The sequence below is a fragment of the Balaenoptera acutorostrata genome, chromosome 8 (assembly GCF_949987535.1).
Source record: "Balaenoptera acutorostrata chromosome 8, mBalAcu1.1, whole genome shotgun sequence".
Lineage (NCBI taxonomy): Eukaryota > Metazoa > Chordata > Mammalia > Artiodactyla > Balaenopteridae > Balaenoptera > Balaenoptera acutorostrata.
The window spans coordinates 31,701,022-31,713,319 of record NC_080071.1 but is presented as its reverse complement, the minus strand read 5'-3'; the positions used below and the strand labels follow the sequence as shown (position 1 = coordinate 31,713,319).

General features: G+C 43.0%; 1 protein-coding gene across 1 annotated transcript in view; it reads right to left on the bottom strand.

Moving 5' to 3' along the window:
• Window positions 1-5,459: 5,459 nt before the first annotated feature.
• Window positions 5,460-12,298, bottom strand: part of MYO3B (myosin IIIB) — a 108,807-nt gene continuing 101,968 nt past the window's right edge. Inside the window, exons 21-23 of the mRNA XM_057550943.1 lie at window positions 11,285-11,337; window positions 8,624-8,726; window positions 5,460-5,601 (exon numbers count right to left, since the gene is read on the bottom strand). Coding sequence (XP_057406926.1) covers window positions 5,460-5,601; window positions 8,624-8,726; window positions 11,285-11,337 — 298 coding nt within the window. The remainder of the gene's footprint in view (window positions 5,602-8,623; window positions 8,727-11,284; window positions 11,338-12,298) is intronic.

The window sequence follows — 12,298 nt, the reverse complement described above, 5'->3', positions numbered from 1 at the left end:
AGTTTCATTAGGTCCCATTTGTTTTGTTTTTTTTTTTATTTTCATTACTCTAGGTGGCGGATCAAAAAAGATCACTGTGATTTATGTCAACGAGTGTTCTGCCTATGTTTTCCTCTAAGAGTTTTATAGTGTCTGGCCTTACATTTAGGTCTTTAATCCATTTTGAGTTTATTTTAGTGTATGGTGTTAGGGAGTGCTCTAATTTCATTCTTTTACATGTAGCTGTCCAGTTTTCCCAGCACCACTTATCAAAGAGACTTTTTTTTTAACATTTTTATTGGAGTATAATTGCTTTACATTGTTTCGTAGTTTCTGCTGTATAACAAAGTGAATCAGCTATACGTATACTTATATCCCCATATCCCCTCCCTCTTGCATCTCCGTCCCACCCTCCCTATCCCACCCTTCTAGGTGGTCACAAAGCACCAAGCTGATCTCCCTGCGCTACGCGGCTGCTTCCCACTAGCTATCTATTTTACATTTGGTAGTGTATATATGTCAATGCCACTCTCTCACTTCGTCCCAGCTTACCCTTCCCCCTCCCCATGTCCTTAAGTCCACTCTCTAGGCCTGCAGAAGAGACTGTCTTTTCTCCATTGTATATTCTTGCCTCCTTTGTCATAGATTAAGTGACCATAGGTGTGTGGGTTTATCTCTGAACTTTCTATCCTGGTCCACTGATCTATATTTCTGTTTTTGTACCAGTACCATACTGTCTTGATTACTGTAGCTTTGTAGTATAGTCTGAAGTCAGGGAGCCTGATTCCTCCAGCTCCATTCTTCTTTCTCAAGATTACTTTGGCTATTTGGGGTCTTTTGTGTTTCCATACAAATTGTAAAAATTTTTGTTCTAATTCTGTGAAGAATGCCACTGGTAATTTGATAGGGATTGCATTGAATCTGTAGATTGCTTTGGGTAGTACAGTCATTTTCACAATATTGATTCCTCCAATCCAAGAACATGGTATACCTCTCCTTCTGTTTGTGTCATCTTTAATTTCTTTCATCAATATCTTATAGTTTTCTGAGTACAGGTCTTTTGCTTCCTTAGGTAGGTTTATTCCTAGATATTTTATTCTTTCTGATGCGATGGTAAATGGGATTGTTTCCTTAATCTCTCTTTCTGATCTTTCATTGTTAGTGTATAGGAATGCAAGAGATTTCTGTGTATTAATTTTGTATCCTGCAACTTTACCAAATTCATTGATGAGCTCCAGTAGTTTTCTGGTAGCATCTTTAGGATTTTCTATGTATGGTATCATGTCAGCCGCAAACAGTGACAGTTGCACTTTTTCTTTTCCAATTTGTATTCCTTTTATTTCTTTTTCTTCTCTGATAGCTGCAGCTAGGACTTCCAAAACTATGTTGAATAAAAGTGGTGGCAGTGGACATCCTTGCCTTGTTTCTGATCTTAGAGGAAATGCTTTCAGCTTGTCCCATTGAGTATGATGTTAGCTGTAGGTTTGTCATATATGGCCTTTATTATGTTGAGGTAGGTTCCCTCTAAGCCCACTTTCTGGAGAGTTTTTATCATAAATGGGTGTTGAATTTTGTCAAAAGCTTTTTCTGCATCTACTGAGATGATCATACTGTTTTTATTCTTCAATTTGTTAATGTGGTGTATCATATTGATTGACTTGCATATATTGAAGAATCCTTGCATCTCTGGGATAAATCCCACTTCATCAGGGTGTATGATCCTTTTAATGTGTTGTTGGATTCAGTTTGCTAGTATTTTGTTGAGGATTTTTGCGTCTATGTTCGTCAGTGATATTGGCCTGTAATTTTCTTTTTTGTGTGCTATCTTTTTCTGATTTTGGTATCAGAGTGATGGTGGCCTCATAGAATGAGCTTGGGAGTATTCCTCCCTCTGCAATTTTTTGGAAGCGTTTCAGAAGGGTAGGTGTTAACTCTTCTCTAAATGTTTGCTAGAACTCACCTATGAAGCCATCTGGTCCTGGACTTTTGTTTGTTGGGAGTTTTTAAATCACACTTTCAATTTCAGTACTTGTGATCGGTCTGTTCATATTTTCTATTTCTTCCTGGTTCAGTCTTGGAAGGTTGTACCTTTCTAGGAATTTGTCCATTTCTTCTAGGTTGTCCATTTTATTGGCGTATAGGCCAATACTGTTTGCAGTAGTCTCTTATGATCCTTTGTATTTCTATGATGTCCATTGTAACTTCTCCTTTTTCATTTCTAATTTTATTGATTTGAGTCCTCTCCCTTTTTTCTTGATGAGTCTGGCTAAAGGTTTATCAATTTTGTTTATCTTCTCAAAGAGCCAGCTTTTAGTTTCATTGATCTTTGCTATTGTGTTCTTTGCCTCTGTTTCATTTATTTCTGCTCTGATCTTTATGATTTCTTTCCTTCTACTAAGTCTGGGTTTTGTTTGTTCTTCTTTCTCTAGTTGTTTTAGGTGTAAGGTTAGGTCGTTTATTTGAGATTTTTCTTGTTTCTTGAGGTAAGATTATATCTAATCTTTACAATTGTTCCCTTTTTGCAGCCTAGGATACTGCTGTCAGAAAGATGAAGGAACTTGCCCAAGACTCATAATTTGTAAACAGTTAAACTAAGATTCAAACCCAGGTCTGTCACCTGATTTTCTACCAGAAGAAGGTAACACATAGCATCATAGGCATCTCATGAAAGAAGGCCCACCCCTACCTCCTCTTACACCTGCTGCCCTTTCCCCTCTGGTGCCATAGGGGGTCCTCTAATGCTTTAGTGCACTAACTTGGTCACAGGGGTGGGAAATTTGCTGGAAGGCACTAGCTCCCTGAAGGAGTGAAATGAAAGTGGAAGGAAAAATTAGCATGGGAATTGAAGGGTGGGAGAGGAAACCTCCTCCGGATACTGATATGGAAAGAAAAGTTTTGTTTTGTTGAATCTTCTTAGCACTGCCACGTATTTCTACAATGACCCACCACACAGTCTGTCAAGATATGTGGCAATCTGTACTTCACAGCCCACAGGAAAATCTGGCCCACAGTCGGCCCTAACAGGGAGGCTGTTTCTCTGGCTCATCAATTCTGAGGTCAGCCCGACTGGCTCCAAGCCCTGGGGCCGCAAGGATGACACACGGGAGAAATATGTGCTCATTTTCCCCTCTTGCGAGGTGCCAGCTCCCCTTGAGCTGCCTCAGTCACGAAGGTTCCGATCTCTCTGAGTCTGAATGCTCATTGAAGTGGCCCAGGATGAAGCAGCTTCTCTGGGGGTGTGTTACAAGCTGCTGGGTAAAAACATCTGCACCAGTACGATCAATCTCCTGCCTCCCTCATAGGGGCTTCTTTTTACACAACAACAGGCTAGCTGTGCTAAAGAATGTCAAATAAAAGCCTTGTGAGAGCCTTGCCATACGCAGGCCAAATTAAATTAGGGGCTAAGGGGCGTAATCCTCACTATTGTACTTATCAGCATTAAAATGGAGGATTACCATCAAGGGAACAAAGCCCCCCGACATAAAAGACTACTTCCATTCTGTCATTCACTGTACACAGTTACGGGCTCACACAGGAAGTGGAGCAGAGAAGCACCAGGCCAACCACTGACTTCGACTTGCAACGTGAGGCTTCCTTCTCCCCAGCCAAGTGAGCCCCACCCCACCATGCACCCATGGGAACACCTTTCCCATGAGGCCAGTGGCTTTCTCCCAAGATTTGGTGCTGGAATCTTCTCCACCAATCACAGGATGAGACTTTGATGCTGATCAGAGTTCACTCCTTAGCTGGCTGTGATTTAAGATGGGTACATATATACAATGGAATACTACTCAGCCATAAAAAGGAACGAAATTGGGTCATTTGTAGAGATGTGGATGAACATAGAGACAGTCATACAGAGTGAAGTAAGTCAGAAAGAGAAAAACAAATATCGTATATTGACGCATATATGTGGAATCTAGAAAAATGTACAGATGAACTGGTTTGCAAGGCAGAAATAGACACAGATGTAGGGAACAAACGTATGGACACCAAGGGGGAAAGTGGCGGGCGGGGGGTGGTGGTTGTGGTGGGATGAATTGGGAGATTGGGATTGACATGTATACACTAATATGTATAAAGTAGATAACCAATAAGAACCTGCTGTATAAAAAATAAAGAATAAAAATAAAAGTAAAAAAAAAAAAGGTTTGCTGCAATGAGTTATAGAGAACATAGAATAGAAAAAGCCCTGGGCTAGGCATTTGGAACCCTAGAGAGGCAGCAGAATGTACTGGTTATAAGTGTGGGCCCTGGAGTTAGAAGACCTGTGTTCAAATCTTGACTCTGTCACTTTACTGACTAGGTGACAATGGCAAGTTCCTTGTACTCTCTAAATGTCAGAAATTATATTGGGTAACATCTTACTGAAAAACCTGAACAAACTTTTTGGCCAATCCAATATAATATGCACTTCTCCCATAGGGTTGTTATGAGGATTAAAAAGAATCATGCATGTGAAACACTTAGCGTAGTGCTCAGGAAGTTGTTAACAAATATCAAATATTAGTTGTTATTATTGTTGGAGACAGAAGATCTGGATTCAAACCCCAGACCTGCCATTTACTCTCTGTGACACTGGGTGACCCCCATGCTAGCTGACTGGGGCAGGAGTAGGTAAATCTGATGCCTCCAACCCAGCACTCATCTCTGGTCCAGCATTTGGGAGCTACTTGATTAGCCTTCCCCATGTTCAGTTTACTCATCAAGAACGCCACTCAAAAGACCCGTGTGTGAGTTATGTGAGATAATTGTGGGAAAGACTTGCCATCGCCATAAATGTTGTGTGACCTCAACACGTCCCTGTCGTACTATCCTCACAGTATTTCTTGTCATGTCTGGGTCTTCCTTATAAACTCTTCCTCTGATTTTGCCTTCCCTCCATCATTCCCCATTACTTATCTGCTCCTATCACTACCCTTTCAGGACTCTTCTGGAAAACTTTGCTGGTTGCTTCTCCAACCCCTTTATTCTTTGAGTATTTTCTCTTGCAGAAGCTGAAAATGCTCACTTTCCCAGCCTCCCTTGCAGCTCCCCTGTGGAGCCACCTCTGCAAATTCTGGCTGATGAGATGGGATGGGAATGTCCTGGGGACTTCTGGGAAAGGTCTCCCTCCTGACAAACAGAGAGAGATTCCTGAGGAGAGGCCCCTTTCCATCCATCTCTTCTTTCCTGCTTTGGACAATGCTATGTGAACAAGTGATACTTAGCACACTGCTTCAGCCACCTTGTGCCCATAAGTGGGGGTATCACTGACGTGCTGAGATAGCAGAGCAAAGAGATGGAAGGAGCCTGTGTCCACATCCCTGAGTGGCCAACCCAGCACTGGAATTTCTCTCTTTGGACCTCTTATCCTGAGGGATCCTTGAACCTATTGAGTTCTGTTACTTGCCACTGAGAGCATCACCATTGGCATGACCCTGTTCTCTTCTCATTATGCTCTGCCTGCCCACCCCCCACCCCCCAAGATTTCCTTCCTTTCAATCCCTGACTTGATCCATCCACAGGGCATTGAGGTGACTATCAAACACAGTGGGAAAAATGAGCCCCAGCCCCCTGGGGCAGGGACGTCCTGAAACACTATCTGATGCATTATTCTGGATCCTGTTGTTGCCACTACCACTTAAAGATTGAGGAGGAAGAACATTTTTTTCACAAAAATCTGAATTCTGAAGAGTGGTCTTGGAAGTCAGCTTGATTAACTTATTGAGACCCGCTGCATGTACTGGAAATAAGAAGAATGAAGACTCAGCCCTCACCCTTGAGAAGCTGACCTGCTAGCACATGGTCAACCACAACACCAGGCAAAAACAGGAAAAGCCACAGACAGTGATACACCAAAGTGTGGTCTGAGGACACAGTCTGTGAATGTTACCACTCACAATGTCGTAAGGGCTAGTATCAGAATGCAAATCAATTCAATTCATTACCAAGTATCTTGTTTCATTTGGCTGAGATTACATATGTGTGTATGTGTGTATATGTTTGTGTGTGTGTATTTGGGGGGGTGTTGGTGACAAAACTTTCTTGATGAAGAAAGCAGTGGATTGATTTACATTTGGACACAAGCTCATTATTTTGTTGTGAACCAGCACGTTGGGTAGTACTGTCATAAATGGACTATGACGGTTCACGGAGTGTTAGAGAGAATTAAGGTCTCTGTGGAAGAAAGGGATATGATGATGTATCTTGATGAAATAGGTAAGAACTGAAGAGAAAGGAGTGGGAAGAGAGGACAGAAGTAGGTACATTGGTAGGAACAATATGAAGTCTGACTCCAGGTAGCCAGAGGGTGCATATAGGGTCATACAGGAGGTGAGTCTGGAGGACAAATTGGAGCGAGACAGGGAGGGGCTTGCAAGAGCAGACTGAGGAGTCTGAACCTCTTTTGGTCTAAAATGGGAAGCCATTAATGTTCTTTGAAAAGTCAGAGTATGCTTTAGGACAACTGATAAGAAATGAGAGCTGTCAGAAATGAGAGCTGGTCTGTAAAGAGGAGCGAGTGGAGAGAGAGACAGAGATAGACGTAGGCCTGGGCCAGGGAAGGATGATAAGAAAGTGATTGGAATGGGGTTAAGTGAGAGGTAGGGATCAAAAATGAGCACCAGGTTTGAAGACCAGGTCACAAGAGAGCACTGACAGAAGTGGCAAGGTCAGGTGAGCCGGGGGAGGTGCTTGGTGGACTTTTCTATTGAGGCTCTGGTATGTGGATCAGGAATCCATGGGCAACAGGAGGTGGGTGTAGGAGTGTGGAGCTCAGAACAGAGATCTGATAATCACACTCACCCATCTGAGAGGTGGCACCAGAATACACTAGTGAGAGAGGATATCACCCAGGGGAGAAGTAGAGAAAGAAGACAGTCAAGGATTTGGAGAACTGTCGACATTTCAAGGTGGGTGGAAGAGAAGGAGGATAAAGACGGAGTACATCTTGGAGAAAGAAGCTGAGGACCACGGTGCTGTAGAAACCCACGGAAGAGTGCGGTCCAAGGAAAGCACAGCACATGGCACTGAGAGCTGTAGAGCCTGATGAATATGAGGCTCCTGTGACTGGGAGCTGAGCTTCCCAAGGATTGTTTGAGGGATGTGGTGAGGGCACAGATCAGATTTCAGGTTTAGGGAGGGAGGGGTTGGTGAGGGAATGAGGCAACTGAGCTGGATGTCAGTCTGAGGAAGTCTGATGGTCAAATAAGAAGAGGGAGCGACAGGGCCAAGGGCAGGCTTTTGTTAGAATGGGGAGAGGAATCAGCAAAAGGGGAAGAGGCAGCAGAAAGAGAAGATGTGGCAGGAGGGGCTGGGCTGCCTGATGATGGCAGGGCCTGGAGGGCAGGGACACCACGGAGGGGTGAGCCAGGGAGGGAACCTATGGTCTTTTGAGATGGGAGCAAAGGAAGAAAGGACAGCTGAATAGAAGGAGCGATTCTATGGTGGAGGGAAGGGAAGTGGACGTTGCTCACAGCACTGTCCTGATATTCTGAGTAAAGTTAGTCATCAGCTGAGGTTGACGGCAGTCAGGCTGGGGCTGGAGCCATTTCCCAAACTGGTTCACTGACGTGCCCAAGATCAAAGAGCTGGAAAATGCTAGCTTTAGGATCAGAACCCAAGTCTTCCACCTGCCAAGTTCAGTGGTCTTTCTGTTGCAATGGAAATTCTAAACTTTGTTATTCTAATATGAGATGTTAGGTCTATACTATTTCATCAAGGACCCTTAAATAAGCTATTCTGACTATTTAGGAAAGGACAATCTGCCCTCCATATGCGTGGGTTTCACGCACATCCAAGGTTGGTTGAATTTGCGGTTGGGGAACCCATGGATATGGAGGGCAGACTCTACCGTGACATTTTATGTATAAGGGACTTGAGCATCTGCAAGTTTTGGTGTCCGTGGGGGCTCCTGGAACCAATGCCCGCGGCTGCCGAGAGACAACTTTAGTCTACTTTGAAAGCAGCTCGAGCAATTTGAGACCACTAGTGAAGGACTGAGAATTTAATTTGTCAAGTTTCAAAAATATTAATAAGATGTCTCAAAAAATTAAGAATTATTTTTAAAAGTTACAAATCAAGGCCACCTCTTTTTCCAGGTGAAAATATGCGAAGAACTTTCTAATGGCCTGCTTATTTCTCCAAAATCCTGGAGTAAACTTGCAATAAAAATGATATACTCTTTTTGCATTAGCTTAAGCCCACAGTTTTGTTTAACCTCAGGCCTATTGCCTTTTTAGGCTAGGCAATTCTTTGCTGTGGAGGCCTGTCCTGTGTACTGTAGGATGTGTAGCAGCATCCCTGGCCTCTACCCACTAGATGCCCTTAGCACAAGTCCCTGTGCGAAAAGTTGTGACAACCAAACATGTCCCCAGAAGGAGAGGGGGAGAGGGGCAAAACTGCCCCCAGTTGAGAACCACTGCTTTAACCTAATGAGGCCAAGTACAGGTTTCACCACGAGGAGAACCCACAAGAGAGGGTTGTAGTCAGGCTGCCCTGTGGAACAAAGACTTTTGCTCACAGAGTAATGACCTCTGACAGGGAAGAATCTGATGGGCAACACTTTTTAGCTCCACTCTCTCCAACTCACCAAAATAACACAGTGTAAGAAATACTGTTGTTTCATTATCCATTGGAATGAAATCTTATGGATGAGACTCACCGATCTTTCTCAGCGATAGCAGGAGAGTTGCTTGAAGTCTCTGCATGGCCATTGCTGGATTCTGCGTGTGGACTGCTTTTACGATCGATAGAGCCCCTCAGAACTGAGAGAAAGCAAATAAGTACTTAGAGACTAAGGATAAACTCAGAAGTAGGCAGGGTTTACTCTCCGCCGCACCTCTCTCCCCGCCCTCATGCTGCTCCCTGACTTTCTGTAGCCTTTGTCTAGGACACCTCATCAAAACTGACCTGTTCTGTGATTACAGGCCTTGCTCAGTACTCGGTCCCAGCCAGCAAATTGGATAAAATGACTCATCTACAGGAAAACAAGCTACCTCTCTTTGACAACAGATATAAAGAGTGGGCAGGTTGGAAGCCCCAAGGTGAGGTAGATGGTGAGGGCAGCAGCACGCAGTAGCTGGAATGGTGCAGTGCTAGACGGAGTTAGGAGACCAGCCTCCATTTCCGGCTGGGCTGGGCAGGGCTGCCGCTGATGAGCACAGTGGTCGAGAAACACTGTCACAACATGGCTAGGATTATGGTAACTAGAGAATCATTCTAGGAGGAACTCAGTTCTGTATTGTGATTGAGGACAGCTTACTGGTGAGTTTCTCAAGAGTCGGGGGTCACAAATACAATTTCTCCTTCCTGTGACCATGGCAGCCATGACTGACTAATCATGGCCCCTCTCTCTTGAACTTTCATTCCGCTTCAAGATCCTTTCTAACACAACGTTTCACATCAGTGGTTCTCAAAGTATGGACCCCACATCATGACGGCTAATCGAGAACACATCTCATGAAGCATCAACATCGCCTAGAGACTTGTTAGACGTGCAAATTCTTGGGTCCCAGCCCTGACCTAAGTGAACCAGAAAGTCCGGGGGTGGAGACTGACAATATGTGTTTTTAACAAGCCCTTGAGGTAATCAGGATCCATGTTGAAGTTTGGGAGACACTGCTCCAGATCAACAATTCTTAATCCTAGCTGTACATTAGAATCACCCAGGAAGATTTTAAATATGCCTGAACCCAACTCCCAGAGATTCTGAAACTGATCTGGTGTGGGGTTGGCATCATTTTTTAAAAGCTCTCTAGATAATTTTAAAGTGTGGCCAAGGCTGAGAACCATAGTTCCATGTAGTCACTACCAATCTTTTAGGGTTGTAAAGAGACTCTACACCTATTTGCTATCCTTATTTCAGATCATCTAGAAACATCCAAACCAAAATACAACCTATGAAGATAATCTATAAATTTACCAATTGTGACATATTGTGGAAGGTGCATAAAATATAAAAGGTTGACGTTATAATGATGAAACATATAACACGACAAAAATGGAGTACAGAAAGAGAAATATGGAAATCAATTGTTTTTTGTGTTGTCTATTCTGGAAAGAGTATGCTCTGATTCTACATGATTGGTTTGGTTCCTTAGGCATATTTATCTCTTGTGTAGAAGAAATGTAATGCCTTTTCACTATCAGTGGTAGATAAGACCATCTGTTGTTATTACTATTGCTATAAACACCAAAAGGATAAAGAGAACATTTTATATGGAACAGTATTACATTTTTATTATTACACACACACACACAAACATTATGACCAAACAGTGAAACAACAATATTAAAAGAAGGGGGAAAAAAAGGAGAAATCAAGAAAAATAGCCTTTTAGAATTTCATGAGCTGATCCCCTCCCCTCCCCTCCCTGCCTTCTCTTGATAGATGAACTCCTCTGGTTAGAGGACCGGGCAGGTTTCCTCTCCTGGAGATTCTAAAACATTGTTTGGCCCAAGCTCACTTGTAATACTGTGATAAGCAGCATAAAATCAAGAACTGACATAAAAAGAAAAAAGAGAAGCCCACTTCAGGGGCACAAATATCTGTTTCCTTATTAAGAAGGAAAATCGACACAACTCATTTTTAACCTTGTTCTCTGGCCCAGTTCAGCAGCACCAAGGGCTACCACTCACTGATCAAACCCTAGATGGTCTTGCCCGTGTGGGAAGTTGAGGTTGCTATTGTCTGCACCTAATTTGAGATCCTCAGTATGAAAAGGAGCAATTCGGAGAAGAAGCAGAAGCAAAGCTAGGAAAGACCACCAACCCCTTTTGGTTTGGGGCTCTCCTTAGGAAGGTGCCCTTTCTACTACCAGGAAGAGAGAAGGCAGTGACACCTTTATTTGGAGCTTAGCAAAATGCCCCCAGTTACTTTGCCTGGGTTTCCAGTAAAAACCCACAGAGTTTCTATTTGTGTAATTAAAGGGAAAACTCATTCCTTGTTTCTTATTTATTTGCACTTCAGTCATCAAAATATTGATTTTTTAGAGTTATTTGAAGTTTAAAAACCAAACAGAAACTTACAGAATATTCTTATTAAAGCTTAGATGAAGTCTGCTCCTCCATCTCCCAGCTCTGCCAGAAGAGCAGGGATAAGGATTTGGGTCAGAGTAAAGAGCTAAACTTAAATAAGAAGGAAGTAATCATTATGTTGTACACCTGACACAAACATAATGTTGTAGGTCAATTACACCTCAATTTTAAAAGTTTTTCTTTTAATGAATAAAAAATAAGAAGGAGGTTGTCAAACCATCGAGTTCAAAGCAAAATCCTAAATTGTCAAATATTGTTAAATATGTCTGGTGACAGTTGGAATCACCTGGCATCTCTCTGGCAAATTCATTGTTAAACAAGGAGATTGGAGAAATGGAGCTATGGAGAAAAAAAGTAGAGTAAAATAGGGTGATTCATTCTGAGTGAGTAGATCAGGTTAAAGGAATTAGACCAGTGACATGGCTGAGAAAACTAAATGATGAACTTCAATAGCAGAAACGTTCACAAAATATCAGACGAGGTATGTGCAGGTGTGACCACAGAGGCTCCTCCAGACATGGGTCTCCTGTCTTCAGGGAAGCATCCTTAAGTATTCTGGTTAAGTGGAATAAAGAAATACTGGGAGGGACTTCTCTGGAGGAGTTGAATCCTTCCAAAATCAGGCTGAACTCTAGAGCCATTCATATTTCCCAGGAAAATTGAGCCAATTCTCCACTGGACCATTTTGAAATAAGATGAAAAAGCATTTGACCATCAGAAGAAAAAAAAAGAAAGAAAGAAAACGATATAGCCGGTGTTGCAAACTCAAAATGCTTTTGGGGTCACTCAGGTAACACGAATATGTGCAGTGTCAGGCAGAGGGTGGGGAGTAGTGGGGTTTGTAGTGAGCCAGAGGATGTACACCCCATCTGAAAACATTCGGGTTCAATGTTTTTGTAAAAAAACAAAACAAAAACTCTGTGTCTGGCCAAACAAAACATACCTGCATGCTGATTGCAACAGGAAGACTCCTATTTCTGACTTCTGCTAGGGAGAAAGGGTCTAGACTGCAGGTCTGTAACAGCTAGACATCCTTTTTTGAAAATGAAAAGTGTCTCACTGTCTCCACCTCCACGTCTCCTCAAGTTCAAGAAACACTGCTGCTCCTGGGGCTCTCCCTTTCCTTTTTTTCCCACACCCTAACCTCCTTGCCCCCAGGTAAAGCTCCAGTTGTGTATTTTCTTGAAACCTAGGCTGGGCAGCAGATTCCAAAGGAGCTGGAAGCGCCCAGAGCCTCGTTACTGGGCCTGGCGGATAAACTGTAACTACAAACTCTACCGTGAAATCCAGGGCAACTCAG